Source organism: Ambystoma mexicanum, chromosome 2q (assembly GCF_040938575.1).
Source record: "Ambystoma mexicanum isolate Mex_15411 chromosome 2q, UKY_AmexF1_1, whole genome shotgun sequence".
Classification (NCBI taxonomy): Eukaryota; Metazoa; Chordata; class Amphibia; order Caudata; family Ambystomatidae; genus Ambystoma; species Ambystoma mexicanum.
In genome coordinates this window covers 609,935,290-609,949,149 of record NC_090924.1, presented here as the reverse complement: position 1 = coordinate 609,949,149, position 13,860 = coordinate 609,935,290, and the positions used below count along the sequence as shown (strand labels likewise).

The window sequence follows — 13,860 nt, the reverse complement described above, 5'->3', positions numbered from 1 at the left end:
CTTCTCACAATGCATCGGATCCTAAAAAGAAGTCACCCTGTCTGGACTGTACCATGAGTCCTCCAATAGGGTAGAGGGGACTTCGGCTGCTCAACTTGTCATTATTGCTACCTTGAGCCCTTCTAAAGAGAACAAGGTTTCTAGCCTTCAATGTCACTGGCAAGGGCTGGCTACTACCAACAATGGAGGAATCACTGGTCTACCCGGGCCTACAGTCCCTTCACTCAGGGACTGTAGGCCAAAGATTGTCTGCCACCCAAGGGTTCTGTAGCTTTTCCATCTCAAGACCTCGTATTTTCCTTTCTGTCAAATTTACACAGCCTACATCTTGCACTAAAGACCTTGGCTGAGACCCAAGACATGTGGCGGGAGTGGCGGGAGTGGGGGGTGTGGGGGTTTTATAGGACAGCAGACTGTGTTCAACGAACTGCTTAAATGAACAGCGTTTCTGGAAGGATTTGTCAAGGGGGCAATTTGGACTAGTGAGGACATGGGACTCATTAAAGATTATGTACTGTGGAACACACAAACACTGAACTTGGATGCAGAGGTGTCCTCGATATCTGACCTACTGTCCAAATGTGACCCAACCTGTTGGCCAGGTCCAAAACTTGCACTTCACTGTTTGAGGTGTCAAGTACTAAATACTCTTTGACACACTTGATATCCCCACGGTCCTCTTGAAGGCCACTGCCAGCCTGGACAAACAGCAGGGGGAAGTCATCCCATTCCATTTGTGCAGGACACGACTGGGGCACTGGTTCACACCTTACCCGAGGTGACTAGGGTATTCCACTCCTTTTACTCCACACTCTATGCCAACTTTGATACAGCAACCCTCGCTGAGATTGACTCATTCCTCAACAGCTTGCCATTATTGGAGCACTTGGTAAGGGGATCCGTGAAAGGCACCACGCATCCTTCAAACCTCAGCGATAGCACAGGGGCACACTCCTATTCTCTGGGAGGTTTCCGATAGTCATGCAGTGTTCAGACAGTGTCGCTCCAGGATGCGCGGATAGGTGACTGTAGCAGCACAGCCCTTGTGCGAGGGCTAAGCACATGGGGCCGAGGGGCGGCTAGATGGACCTGGGAGGTTCCTGAGGGGATATGCGGTAGGTTCCCGTCCCCTGAAGCTGGCGTCTCTCTTGATGGCAACGCAGTGGCGAGGACCACGAGCAACCTCCACACCACGCTCACCAGCTCCTTCAGGTGCACATTGAGTGGAAGGGGTAGACGGCTTTCAGCGCATCCCTAGGCCCGCAGGGATCCAGCGAGCTACTCGGGCAGCCGATTGGGATCAGACCCAGACGATTCAGTAGCGCGGGTGTTCAGCAGCACAGGCGAACCGCTCTACATGTACAACACACCCTTAAACAAGGATTTTAGGTGCGTATCGATGCGGGACTGCGCAGCTCCTCTGTCAGACGGCCATCTTTGTTGTGCGCAACAACTCCACACCTGCCCTCAAACCTTTTGAAGTCATCAGACAGGGCGTGGGTAAACCCTGGCAAAACTAGTGTCGAGTTGATTTCATGAAATGTGTGTGGAAGTACAAATGTATTTCCACAATGAATGGTTGATAGCGGCAGCCTTCGATTTTATTGATCAACATGTATTGGAACCCGCACAGCCTTCTCTTGAAGACGATGCACGACTCCTTAAGTGCTATCTTTCAAGACTGATTCGACTGGGGCAAAACCAACAATATAATCCTTGGGGGCGATTTTAACGCCAACTGTGAACGGGGATCCATGTACAGTGGTGGTGAAGTTATCCCCTTGTCGCTGCATTACAATGCCCCGTGGGGGACTAGCTTGGACCGCTTTCTCAGTGAATGGGGTATGTTCCATATCGAGTTTCTTCCCTCACAGACTGTCCTGTGTACACATAGCAGAGAGGCTGTTGAACATCTCGGATCGACTACCTCTACATTTTGACCAATCTTCGCCTCAAATATGGATACTTAAACCACGTTGACACCGCCTTGGGTGACGATCTACTCTTGATATTCTCTGGTTTTTCTGAGACTTAAGACCGGATTTGGTTGGCCTTTCGGTGGCTAGTGGAGGGCTTGCCCCCCAATTGAGTCGCAAGACTGGAAAAATTCAACACATTCTTGACCAACACTTCCTTAACTCGGAGTACAGGTTCTAGTAATCTGGCCCGGGAGTGGTCAGTGTTAATGCACCCTATGAAATTATTATAGACTGTGTCAAGAGAGTCATCCGAGATAAACCTCTCATAAGTGGAGGGACTTCCATGTACTTGCCTGATAATAGAATTTTGCTGTCAAAGAGACTCAAACAGAAATATCTGGCTGCGCTCAAGGAGCAGGGGTTGTCTTACCCCGATTACATCACTGCTAGGAAAAAGGTGTGCCAACTGCATACTAATCTAGTTATATCCCTAAAGATTGAATCAAATCTTTGTATTCATCAGTCCACACTTCGCCAACTTTGTATCAGCAGGGAAAACAAATTCTGGGATACAATCAATCGCACTTTGGGTGGTAAAGGCCCAGGCATGGCTCTCCGATTGAGGAACAATCTTGGGTTGATTTCTATAATACCAAATACTCTCTGCTTGATACTCAACGCTGTCCATGAATCGGTTCTGGGTCCGGTTTGTAAGAGCACATGCCTGTGGGATGAAGAAGACATAATGTGGGCAATAGGCAGAATTAAGCCATCACGTGCGCTGGGTGCGGATCGAATTCCTCTGTTTGTTTTGAAGGATGCCCCTCAGATCTGGTCACGGCTTTTAAAACCTATGTTTGACCAAATACATCTGACCCACGTTATTCCAGTCTCTTGGACACAATCCATCATTATTCCGATTCTAAAAAAGGGTGATCCTACGGATCGGAACTACAGGCCCATCGCCCTTATTGACGTCACCAGCGAGGTTTTCGCTATACTGCTCTTGAGGGAGCTCAACATGTGATTCAGACTGTTTCATCTACTCAGTAGATTCCAGGTGGGATTTAGGCAGCAACTGGGTGTTTCCTTGAATGCCATTCTTTTGATGCATGCACGTGAAAACATCCATCATAGTCAAGCAAGACCTGTCTAACTGCCCTTTATGGATATGTCTGGCACATTTAACTGTGTGGTTACATCCACATTGTGGACAAAACTACTCCACATGATTGTTGCCAGAAAGTTAGTGCAATTGCTTGCCCTTCTCCATACTGATACCACACTAAGCGTACGCATGACTAAGGAGGGGTCATTGTCTAGATCAGTCAACTCGTACGTGGGTCTCAAACAAGGATGCACGCTTGTGCCGATCCTCTTTAACCTCTATGGAAGTGATGTTGAAGGCCTGTGGAATGGGCCATCCATCTCGCCAGCACAGCTGGGCAGTCTTAAATGGACTGGCTGGTCCTTGCTGATGACTTCATCCTTTTTGATCGTATGCCGTGGGGCCTCCAATTTATGCTGAATCTTTTTCTTAGGTACGCACTGGCAACGACCTTTCCCCAAATAGATTGAAATCTAAGTTTGTTATCATCCCTAAGAATTCCAAAGCAAAAGTCAAACATTGGGTGATGGGCTCTGAACGTGTCGAACAAGTAGTATCTGTGACCTATTTGGGATGCAATTTTACCAACCAGGTCTTGGCGGATGCATGGAAGAACATTCTCTATGCCGAAAAGAGAAAACTTGATGGTCAGATTGTGCAAGTTCTCCATACTACTAATCTATTGTTTCTGTCTGGCTAAGATACAATTGGTCCTGTTATACGGCTTGGACATCTGCTTATACAATGTTTGAGAACTTGCTGGATACAATACAAGGCACACTGTGGAAGGAGGTTTGTATTTATCCCTGACAATTCCAAATGCAGTGGTTGAGAACTCGCAGTATGTGGACTTGAATCGAGTTATGAAACAAATGCCTCTGTCAATTTCTTCAAGTCCAGAATGCAAGGAATATTGTTCTCAATTGGTGGTACTGAGCTGGACTTGATACAGCGACCAGTTGTGGTAAAAATGTTTTTTCAGGTCTGATTGGGCTTAAACGATAGACTCCATCGGCTCATATGCTACATATGTACAATACTCACACTTTAGACATGAGAGTGTGCATACCACTGTACCTACAACATTTTCCATGTGACTAAAGCAAAGGCTAACTACCTCAGTTTCAGGTTGAATCAGTTCCACACAAGGGAAAGAATAAAGCACTTGGAGGTATTGCAACTACTTGGCAATCCAGCACATTGTAGATTTTGCAAAGATGTTGATATAACAGAAACCTTGAAACACTGGGTTATTGCTTGTCCCTTTTTTGATAACATTAGGTCATGTTTCAACTTTGGTAAATTTGGTGACAACTTGGATATCTTTACAAACTTGTTCTGGTGCAGGTTAATGTGGGGGACGAATGTATCATTGATTTTCGCTTTAAACAATTTTTCAAAAATTATTTCAGATCATTGGCTAGATAATGTATGATTTTCTTGCTGTTTTTGTGTCATTGAAGTTTGATTCTGTACATTCCTTTTGTGTAAGGTTTGCTGTAAACCACAATTGCAACAATAAAACAAAAACAATACCACACAATACCCAGACTTTGCATCCAGGTTTCCCCAACCCAGATCCAAGGGGAACGTCTTATGGATGAACTGGTCAGGGATATTTGCTTACGCTTTTCCACTGACACCACTCCTGAGCAGGATAGTGCACAAAATGCACCAGGAACAAGCAACTCTAATCCTAGTTGCTCCGAAGTGGGCGAGACAAACTTGGTTTCCGTATCTGCTCAAACTGGCAATGTGCAAACCAATCCAACTCCTGTGCCCCTTCAACATGCTCACCCAACACTGGGGGACAACGTTACACTCACATCCTCAGTCTATGAACTTGGCAGCCTGGCTCCTGAAGTCCTAGTTTGGAAAACTACCTCAAAGGTGGGTTGAAATCTTCAAGAAGGCACATAAACCTAACACCAGACACTGTTACTTTAACAAGTGGAAATGATTTGTAACATGGTGGCAGTCAAAAAATGTAAACCCTATAGAATGGACTCCATCACACATTATTCACTACATGCTCCACTTATTAGACTCTGACCTAGTATTCAACTCCATCCAGGTTCACCTAGCGGCACTGTCCATGTGTATCACTTCACAGAACAAGGTGTCCTGGTGGAAAGTCCCTGTTAAGGATTTCATGGAGGGAGTAGAGAGACGTTACCTCCCCACCCCCATCTCCAACCTGTCTCCAGGGTGGCATCTCCATATGGTACTGTCAAAGCTCATGGGTCCTCCCTTCAAGCCTATCCACAAATCCAGCCTTAAACACCTAACATACAAGACATCTTTTCTAGTATCCAGCACCTCCATAAGAAGGGTAAGTGAGCTACAAGCTTTCAGCACAACCCTTTCTTTGTTTTCTCCAAAGACAAGTTGGTACTAAGAGCACACCGTAGGTTTTCACCTAAGTCCATATCCAAGTTCCATGTTAATCAATCCATTGAACTACCCACTTTCTTTCAAAATCCTTCAAACTCAGCTGAGAAGAACCTCCATACACTAGATGTAAGGAATGTGGTTTTTACTATGTAAACAAGACAAACCCACTAAGAAAAACTGCTTGTCTCCATAGCACCTGGCAGGGAAGGTGATCACGTTTCTAAAAACGCCATCTCCAATTGGATAGTTAAATGCATAGCTGGCCAGATAGAATAACGAGTGTAGCGCCTGTTTCTGACATCTGTGTGCAGCCTGATGATGCAGGTTCGAATCCTGGCAGGGCAACTCAACGTTTCATCCTTTCTTGGTTGATAAATTGATTACCAACCAATACCACGCTGTGGGATAATATTATCAACACTTATCTCAGCGCTAAGATGCCTGCGGGCTTGTAGCGCTATATAAAACTAGATATTATTATTATTATATAGCTCAGCTACTCATTATCAAACAAGACTGTGCCTTCCACACCAAGAGCTCACACTACCAGAGGTACAGGAACTACTTTGGCCTTTATTGCAAAGTCCCTCTAGATGCCATTTGCAAAGCAGCTACATGGAGTTCCATACATACTTTTACTCAGCATTACTGGATTGACAAACATTCTAAAGCAGATTCACATACCTTTATCTGCATTATTACATCTATACTCGCGCTACACTTCATGCTACCTCATGTCATAAACAAAACAGTCCGAGGGACCTTGACGCGTGAAGGACCATGGGTACAGGAGACGTCACACTAGCAATGGTATTACTGGCTCGGCCTGTCGATGTCCTATTTTGAGTTTCGAAAAACAAAAAATTTAATTTTCTGTGGCTACCGCTAGATGTCGGCCTATGTATAGCATGTGAATCTAAGCAGATAGAAGCATCAAAAATACGATTACAGGGAGTGATATATCCCATATATTTCCTGCATTGAAAATGAACTATCTGTTTTGATCATTTGTAATTGTCTCTTGAAGCCATTTTCTTATGACAATAAGGCCTTGTACGAAAGTTTTGCAATTTTTATTTGTTTTTTACTTCACTAAATATAATCTATAGACCACTAGATCAATCATAAAGGAGTAAATGCTGTGCAACCATTTGTCTGTCTAAGCTTTCCCATCCTATTGTTAGTCATCAATGAGGCATCGACCAATTGTGCCTTTTTCACTATTTTGTAAAACGGCTACATTCTTGCTTTATTACGTGATTTTAACACCTAAATAGGCCGCTGTGTTATGATTGGTTCCCCTAATAACAGCATATTGTCCTCACTACCTTTACAAACTAGTATGATTGGATTCAGTCAGTTTCATAGTTTCACTATGCTTTGTAACTGAGCATGTTTTTTCACTTTCTAGGCCAACTGCAGCAGAACTATTAAAGCACAAATTCTTCCAGAAAGCAAAGGTAGGAATGTTCCATTTCTCCTGAAAGAGAAAATTGTTTTTAGAAACCTGCTTCTCCAATTAAAATTTTGGTTTAGTTACCTGTTTTTGCCATGTGTAATATCCTTCTGAGGGCTCGCATGATTAAATAAGAAATTGCTACAAAATTGAACACTCACCTGCAGAACTGGTTTGGCAACTTGTATAGTATGTATGTGTGCAGTTGGTTGTGCCATGATTGATTTTTAGTGATTTTGCCTATCTATTACCCTGCACTACTGCTTAAGATTGCAATTGAATATAGCAGTATGTTATAGATGTATAGCTATCGATGTTCATATATGGCCTTGGTTAAAGTAAGGCACAGTGTAAGCAGTAAGCAAATTTGGAACACAGAAATGTCCATGTCCCGTCCCCTTTCTTTCATACTAGCGTGACTCCTCATCAACAGATCAAACCCAGAGTTTTGTAATGCTGAAGAACCCATTTTTTTCTCCCTACTGCATGGCACAGACACCTCCCTTGGCAGCAGTTGCTCTTTACATTTATTTGGTGCCATGTGGCCTCTTTAGGTTTCGTTGTGTTTTATGTATGCCACTTCTCCACGGTCTTCTGCTTACACCCCACAAACTTGTTTCGTTCGGAAGGTCTTGCGATAAACTGTTACCTGCATCACACCCCACATGCTCTATTTGGGGTGCATTCGGTGCATCATTCATGAGAACTTTGCTCCTTGTACTCTGCTTTTTCTTGACTTTTAATTAAGGGAAAGACTGCTTGTTGGGAGATCTTTCACCAACTTCCTCCTTCAGATCTTCACGAATTGACGTCTTCAAGAAACATCCGAAGTCCTCCTTTTTTCCTCAGTACCCCGGCCTTGTGACTTGTTCCCATGATTATCATTCACAGGAGGAACTGTCCAGATGTCTACGTTCTGGACTTGGTTCAGAGAATCTTCAAACGGGGACTAAACTTTCCATATGGCCATGGTCCAAGAATCCCTAGCCCGGGGTGAAGCTTGCCACAGTGTCACTCCCTGAGGGAGTGGCTAAACCAGCTATCGGCCCATCGTCTGAGGTTTCCCTCTTAGGGACTGAATAATTGGAAGCTTTGCATAATTAAGGCAAGCTTTTCTCACAAGTGACTTAACACTCCATTCCAGGGGCTTTGGCTTTTACCGGGCTAATGCCTGAGGCTCACTTTCGATCTTTGAGCTGACCTTCAAGGAAATATTCTGGCTCCATGTGCAGTACGTTTTCAGAGGTTAATTTAAATGTTCCTTCTTTATCCATATGGCGAACATGACAATAGTGTACAAAATGTGAAACGGGTGTGAGACGGGCATGCTATCAAGAGAGACAGACTCAAAAGTATTTGTTTTAAAACCTTTATTTATTGAAGTTCCTGGGGTGGTGGAATGCCTGACTGGCCGTAACTCTAAATGGATGGTTCCCTTAACTGATACTTCTAATGGCAGTCGTCTGTCCGAAATATGTCAGTCTGTGTCTAAACCTATGCGTGCCATCACACTGTACAAAAATGGGATAGATCGTCTTTTGAAAAGGAAATATTGTGATTCAACAAAAATGGCAAAACCAAAGTTTGTTTCAGGTGGTTTTTTCACCAGGTTTAATTTGGTCAATGTCACAAAGATGGGTTTACTCACCAGGGCTATTAGTACAACCTTCTCCACAGGGCCCTTACCATGAACTCAAACGCCTCCAATGTCCTTGAGTTCCTTGGGGGTTCCTTCCCCAAGCTTTAACTTGTTTACTTTCAGATTTCAATGCAAAACAGTCCGTTTCTTCAATAGGTCCCTTGGGTTTCCCTTCCCCAAGCTCAGGCCTCTTTCAGCTTTCAAAACAAGTCAGCTGGTCAGGATGTGCCTTTTCTCATGTACAATCTTTCCTGCACATCATCCTCTTATGGGGTAGAATCGGAGGCTTTCGGAAACGCTAGGCTCTTCCGCATCGCGACTGCTCTGACCCTTTTCCCCTCCCTTGGTTCGTTACTTTTACTTCCTTTTTCACTTTTTATTTTCAGATGCTTCCTACACCATTTTCCTATGTTCTTTCGCCTTTTCCGTGCACACTTCCACCAACCTTTATGCCTTATCTTGATTGTGCTTCTTGCATGCTTCTTTCATGCTTTTGTGCACTCTTGCACTTGCTTCTTCCTTATCGTGTCACTTGCACCCTTTTTATACTGTCCTTTCCTTTTGTGCTTCTTACACCTTTTCCAGGGCCTTCTGGGCCACTTTAGGTCTCTCGCACCCTCTTATATGCTGTCTTTTCCTTCTTGCCTCTTGCACCTTTTCCACGGGCTTCTGGCCCTCTTTCATTCATATTGTTTCATTGTCCAACACAAACGCACGCCTCACGCTTAGGCTGTTGTATCTTTGTTGAAGACTTCCAGTCAGCTTCCAACAAACGCCCATTCAAACGCAGCTCTCTTGCTTATGCATTTCCTTGTATCGTGCTCTTCATAACCCGGCTCTTCAAAGCTTTCAGACTCACCGGGCTGACTTCTGCGCTGCCGATTCACTCCGGCTGTTTGTTCCGAGGTCAGTGTCCCACCACCTGCCCCTCAGACACTTCTGGGCTGTCTCACCGGCCCAGGGGAATGAGCATTCACATACACAGGTTCTACGTGGCACCAGCACGCCTCTCGGCTCCCATACAAGGACCCTTCTTGACTCCCTGGGGACATGGCATTGACACGCTTCTGCTCTTTCGCACGGCAGTTCCTCAGGGTCTCGACATTCCGGTGTCTCTGGGCTCTGGTGTTGGGCAACTCTGGCATCTCTTCTCTCCTCCCAACTCGTTCTCCTGCTTGCTCTCCTATTCGTTCATACATTTGTGTCAGACCACACCTTTTATAGTGAAAAGACCAGTCAAGTGTTGTCAGGCGTGAATGGTTACTATTGAATGCCTATTAAATTAGTGGGACAACTTGAGTTATTTCGATGCTAGGTTTCTCTTACTTTACCTATGTTATACCGATGGGTAATCTGTATTGATCCTAGTTGTCTCCTCGTCTCGGTATTTGTTGGAAATGGGCAGGGGGTGATGGTATAAGAATGAAAATACCTCAGATGGGCTGAGGGCGCCTGAACTGTTTCTCATTTTTGGGTGTGGGAACTTGTTGGGGCTCCTCAAGGTGGGGAATTGAGGTTGAGGGGAATATCTGGGAGGAAAAAGAGGGGTTCCCAGTACTTTTAAGTTTTGAGGAAGGAGAAACCAGGTTAGTGCTAAGGAGGGGGGTTGGTCTTTCTAGATGACCTCGAGAATTTGTCTACCATTTTGGTGATGGAAGGTTCAGGGGCAGGATGGGATTGGAGTAACAATATCCCATGAACGAAGAGGGTGGATAGGAAGGACTGGGACACGCAACATGGGCATACCATGTCCCGCCTTTGGACGCTCTCCCCGCATTCCCCAAAGATCCCCTACCCAGGTGATCCTCCATCACTGGTCTGTCCCCAACGTTGGGATCCAAGAGCGATGGCCCTTCCCTGGCCACCTGAGAAATGGATCCCTGGGGACTACTTGTGAGAATGCCCTCAGGTTTCTCACATAGGACATAGGCTGCTGGCATTGCTCGAGGGCCTCAGTTTTCACTAATCTCCTCATTGAAGGATTTATGGCAACTCTTTTAGCAGTCATAATCAACTGACCAAAGAATTTCTGAGACCTATGAAGCTCTTTCTATAACAACAAGGATGTCATTGCTCATGCAGAAGCGGGGTTCATCCTCCATCAAATGACTTTACTCGGACCCCCTTTTTTGACAGGACTGAACGGCTGCTGCTCCCCTCATACATGCTCCTGATTCCTGACCCTTCTGCAGGGTCAGTCCCTGGATCGGAAAGAGATTTTAACTTCTTTTTAGGACTTTTCATGGTAGAAGAAAAAGAACCATCTGTGGTTGTGCACCAAAGTGTATCTTTCCCACCACAACCATTACTTAATAAAAACCTGGCTTTTCACCATTGCTCATAATTGACTGGTTGATTTTCTGTTATACTTTGGCCCCACTGGCCTTTCATACAAAACAGTTATACATGGCATAGATAAAATAAAACCATGAAAATAACCTCCCAACAAGTACAAACCGTAATAAACCTAAAGCCCTTAACAAAACAGGAGAAGCAGTACATCTCTGCATACGTGTGACCTCGCAACCATCACACTGAGAGCATCATTGGCCCTTAAGCTCGAGTTCTCCCCTTTCGAATGGATTGTGTCCTCCCACATATTCCTCATCTTTGATATGTTATCCAGCTTCAGCTGCTTCAGAATTTATTTTTCGGCAGAGAGGCGCTGTGCGTCGATGGTGTCGAGTCGACTTGATGTTCCTCGAAGGCCTCAGCATATGTAGCATGTGCAGCGCCTGTTGTCTTCAGTTCAATTTTTCTGTGACACCTTTAGCTTTGAGAAATACAGTATGCTGCTTCACTTTTGTGACGACTTTGTTATTTCGGGAAATAGAAATGTCTTCTTCGACACGACAATCCTGAAGAACGGGTTCAAAGTGTCGGGGTTGTGGGTCAAAAATGTCTTTGATCCTCATTGAGCATGTTTGTGGTGAATCGGGGCGGACCATAACTCCTCTGATTGCTCCAAGTGCCAGTCTATGACTGGAAAGGCCTTGAAGGAACGTAAGGGGAAGTTGAAGGTAGGTTGAATTCCTAAATCTCCTACCCCAACTGTGAAACCTTCGACTGACGAGTCGAGAGGCGACTCTCCTCGGAGAAAGGCCAAGCGGTCGAGATCGAGGAGTGGCTCCCACCACTCTTCGTCATCGAAGAGAAGGCACTGTAGGTCACCTTCGTCGACTTTGTCGTTTGACACTTCCCCCGAGAGAGTTTCTTGCCCAACCAAATAGTGGTGTCCGGCCAAGTGTGAGGCCTTCCGAGCAGCGATGCTCAAAATATTTGAAAAACAAAAGCCTCCAAGCCATGCTCCTACCGTGCCTTCTAAAGAACCCGGGAAGGAAAGGGCTTGACCTAAATCCTGCGTGCCCTCGAGCTCAGTACAAAGGCCCATCTGCATCGAGGGCGCTCGAGGCCTCGATCCAATTAAGTCTCATCGAAGGATCAGTTGAGCCGGAAGCATAGGTTGAGGTCGTCGACGCCAGCCAAACCCTCTCACTGACGCTGAAGGCATCAACTCCAGCTGGGCCATCATTGTCAGCAGCGCCATCGACGCTGAGCGCCCTGGTAAAATCTACGGCACCTTTAAAAAGTGTTGACGACTCTTCTAGCGTTGAACCCATTATTAACAAAATCTCTCATGCCTGAGAAAACCTATGTACCATTACCCAGGAAAGACTATTTTAAGTCTTTCTTCTATTTATGAAGAGAATGAGCAGTCAGATGAAGAGGCTGCATTTGGCCTCCAGTTTGTTACGCCAAATGTACCTGAGTGTTATTGCAGAGGAGTCAAGGTTGAGAGACCCCCCAGACAACCTACAGGCTTCAAGTATGGTGGATACCTCACCTGAGTTGGAGTTTTGGAGACCAGAGGCAGGGGAGCATGCAGATGCGTCCTACAGACAACTCATGTCTAAGGTAGTGGACTACATGGGTTGGAGTAGACCTCCATTGCTATATGAAAAGATGATCTAACAGACATCTTAAAATAAGGGTCCTCAGCCGGATCCCATATTACCGTTTCACATTGCCTTGCAGAAAAGGGTGGCGGCAAATTGGGAAACACCAGAAACCAATCCAGCTGTAAATAAGAACTTGACCAAGAAGTACGGCTCCTACAGTAGTGACTTCGACTACCTGTTCAAACACCCCACTCCAGAGTCTGGTGGTGCAGGCAGCTAGTGCAGCATCTAAGCAAGTGGCTTACCCTAATATGCCTCCAGATAGGGACAACAAAAGAGTAGATGTATGGGCAAGAAAGGTATTTTCCGCAGGGAGTATGGCACTCAAATCTGCCAACTCCACATGTGCCCTCGCAAAGTTAACCTTCACTCTATGGGACTGCATTACCATGGCGGCAGAGCACATTCCCAAAGGGGATGAGGGAGACATGTTCTTAGCCATAGTTAGAGACGGCAAAGAAGCCATGTGCAAGTCTCTCCACTCAGGTTTGGATTCTGCTGAAAGCATCAGCAGAGCCATGGCTACTAGCACCATTGAGCACTTTTTTGCATGGTTGCAGAAGACGGGTCTCATCTTTTTGGCAAAAAGGCTGACTGGTCTTGAGAAGTTGTAGACCTTGAAAGCAGCAGCCAAATCGTTAGATGCTGCTATTAGGCAACTTCAGCCTTTTCGACCTACTGGATGTCCTTGGAGGGGTAGATCTTTTTGCTACTACTCCTCAGTCGGAAGGGTGAGTGGAATGGCCAGTCAAAGGTGCCAAAGAAGATTTCCTTGTGGTGGACGAGGAAGGGGTGCAAAGCCAGCTCAAGCAGGAGCTTATTTACCTTAAGCCTCTGCATCGGCCGCCCTCAAAACATCTCTGAGGCCTTGAGTCACAGTTCACCAGTGGGGGGGGCAGACTGTCTCGGCATATAGAAGAATGGCGAGACTTTATTTTGTATGCTTGTGCCTTGGAAACCCTAACGCATGTGGTTACTGCCTTCCCTTGAAACAGAGACCTCGGAACAATCTACCGGGGGAACCACTCTTTGAGGATTGCAGATCTGATCTTTGTGCAGGAGATTTTAACCCTGCTAAAGAAAGGCACAAGTGCCTGTAGCGGAGAGTAACAAGGGTTGGTATTCCTCTCATTTTCTAATAACCAAGCAGGACGTAGGACTGAGACCCGTCTTGGATTTGAGATACTTGAAAAAGTTCCTCAGGAAGGACAAGTTCAAGATGTTTAAATTTTCTCAGATCCTTCAGGCCCTCCAACTCCATGATTGGATGGTGTCATTGAACCTTCAGGATGCTTATTTTCATGTGCCAATCCATCTGAAGCACCGAAAATATCTGAGGTTTGCAGTTGGTGTTTCTCATCAATTTTCAGGTTCTGCCATTCAGG

At 45.5% G+C, this 13,860-nt stretch overlaps 1 protein-coding gene across 2 annotated transcripts in view; it reads left to right on the top strand.

Moving 5' to 3' along the window:
* Window positions 1–13,860, top strand: part of OXSR1 (oxidative stress responsive kinase 1) — a 1,686,100-nt gene that overhangs the window by 942,131 nt on the left and 730,109 nt on the right. For both annotated transcript variants that reach the window (XM_069647752.1, XM_069647753.1), the window contains exon 9: window positions 6,833–6,881. In XM_069647752.1, the coding sequence (XP_069503853.1) occupies window positions 6,833–6,881 (49 nt within the window). The remainder of the gene's footprint in view (window positions 1–6,832; window positions 6,882–13,860) is intronic.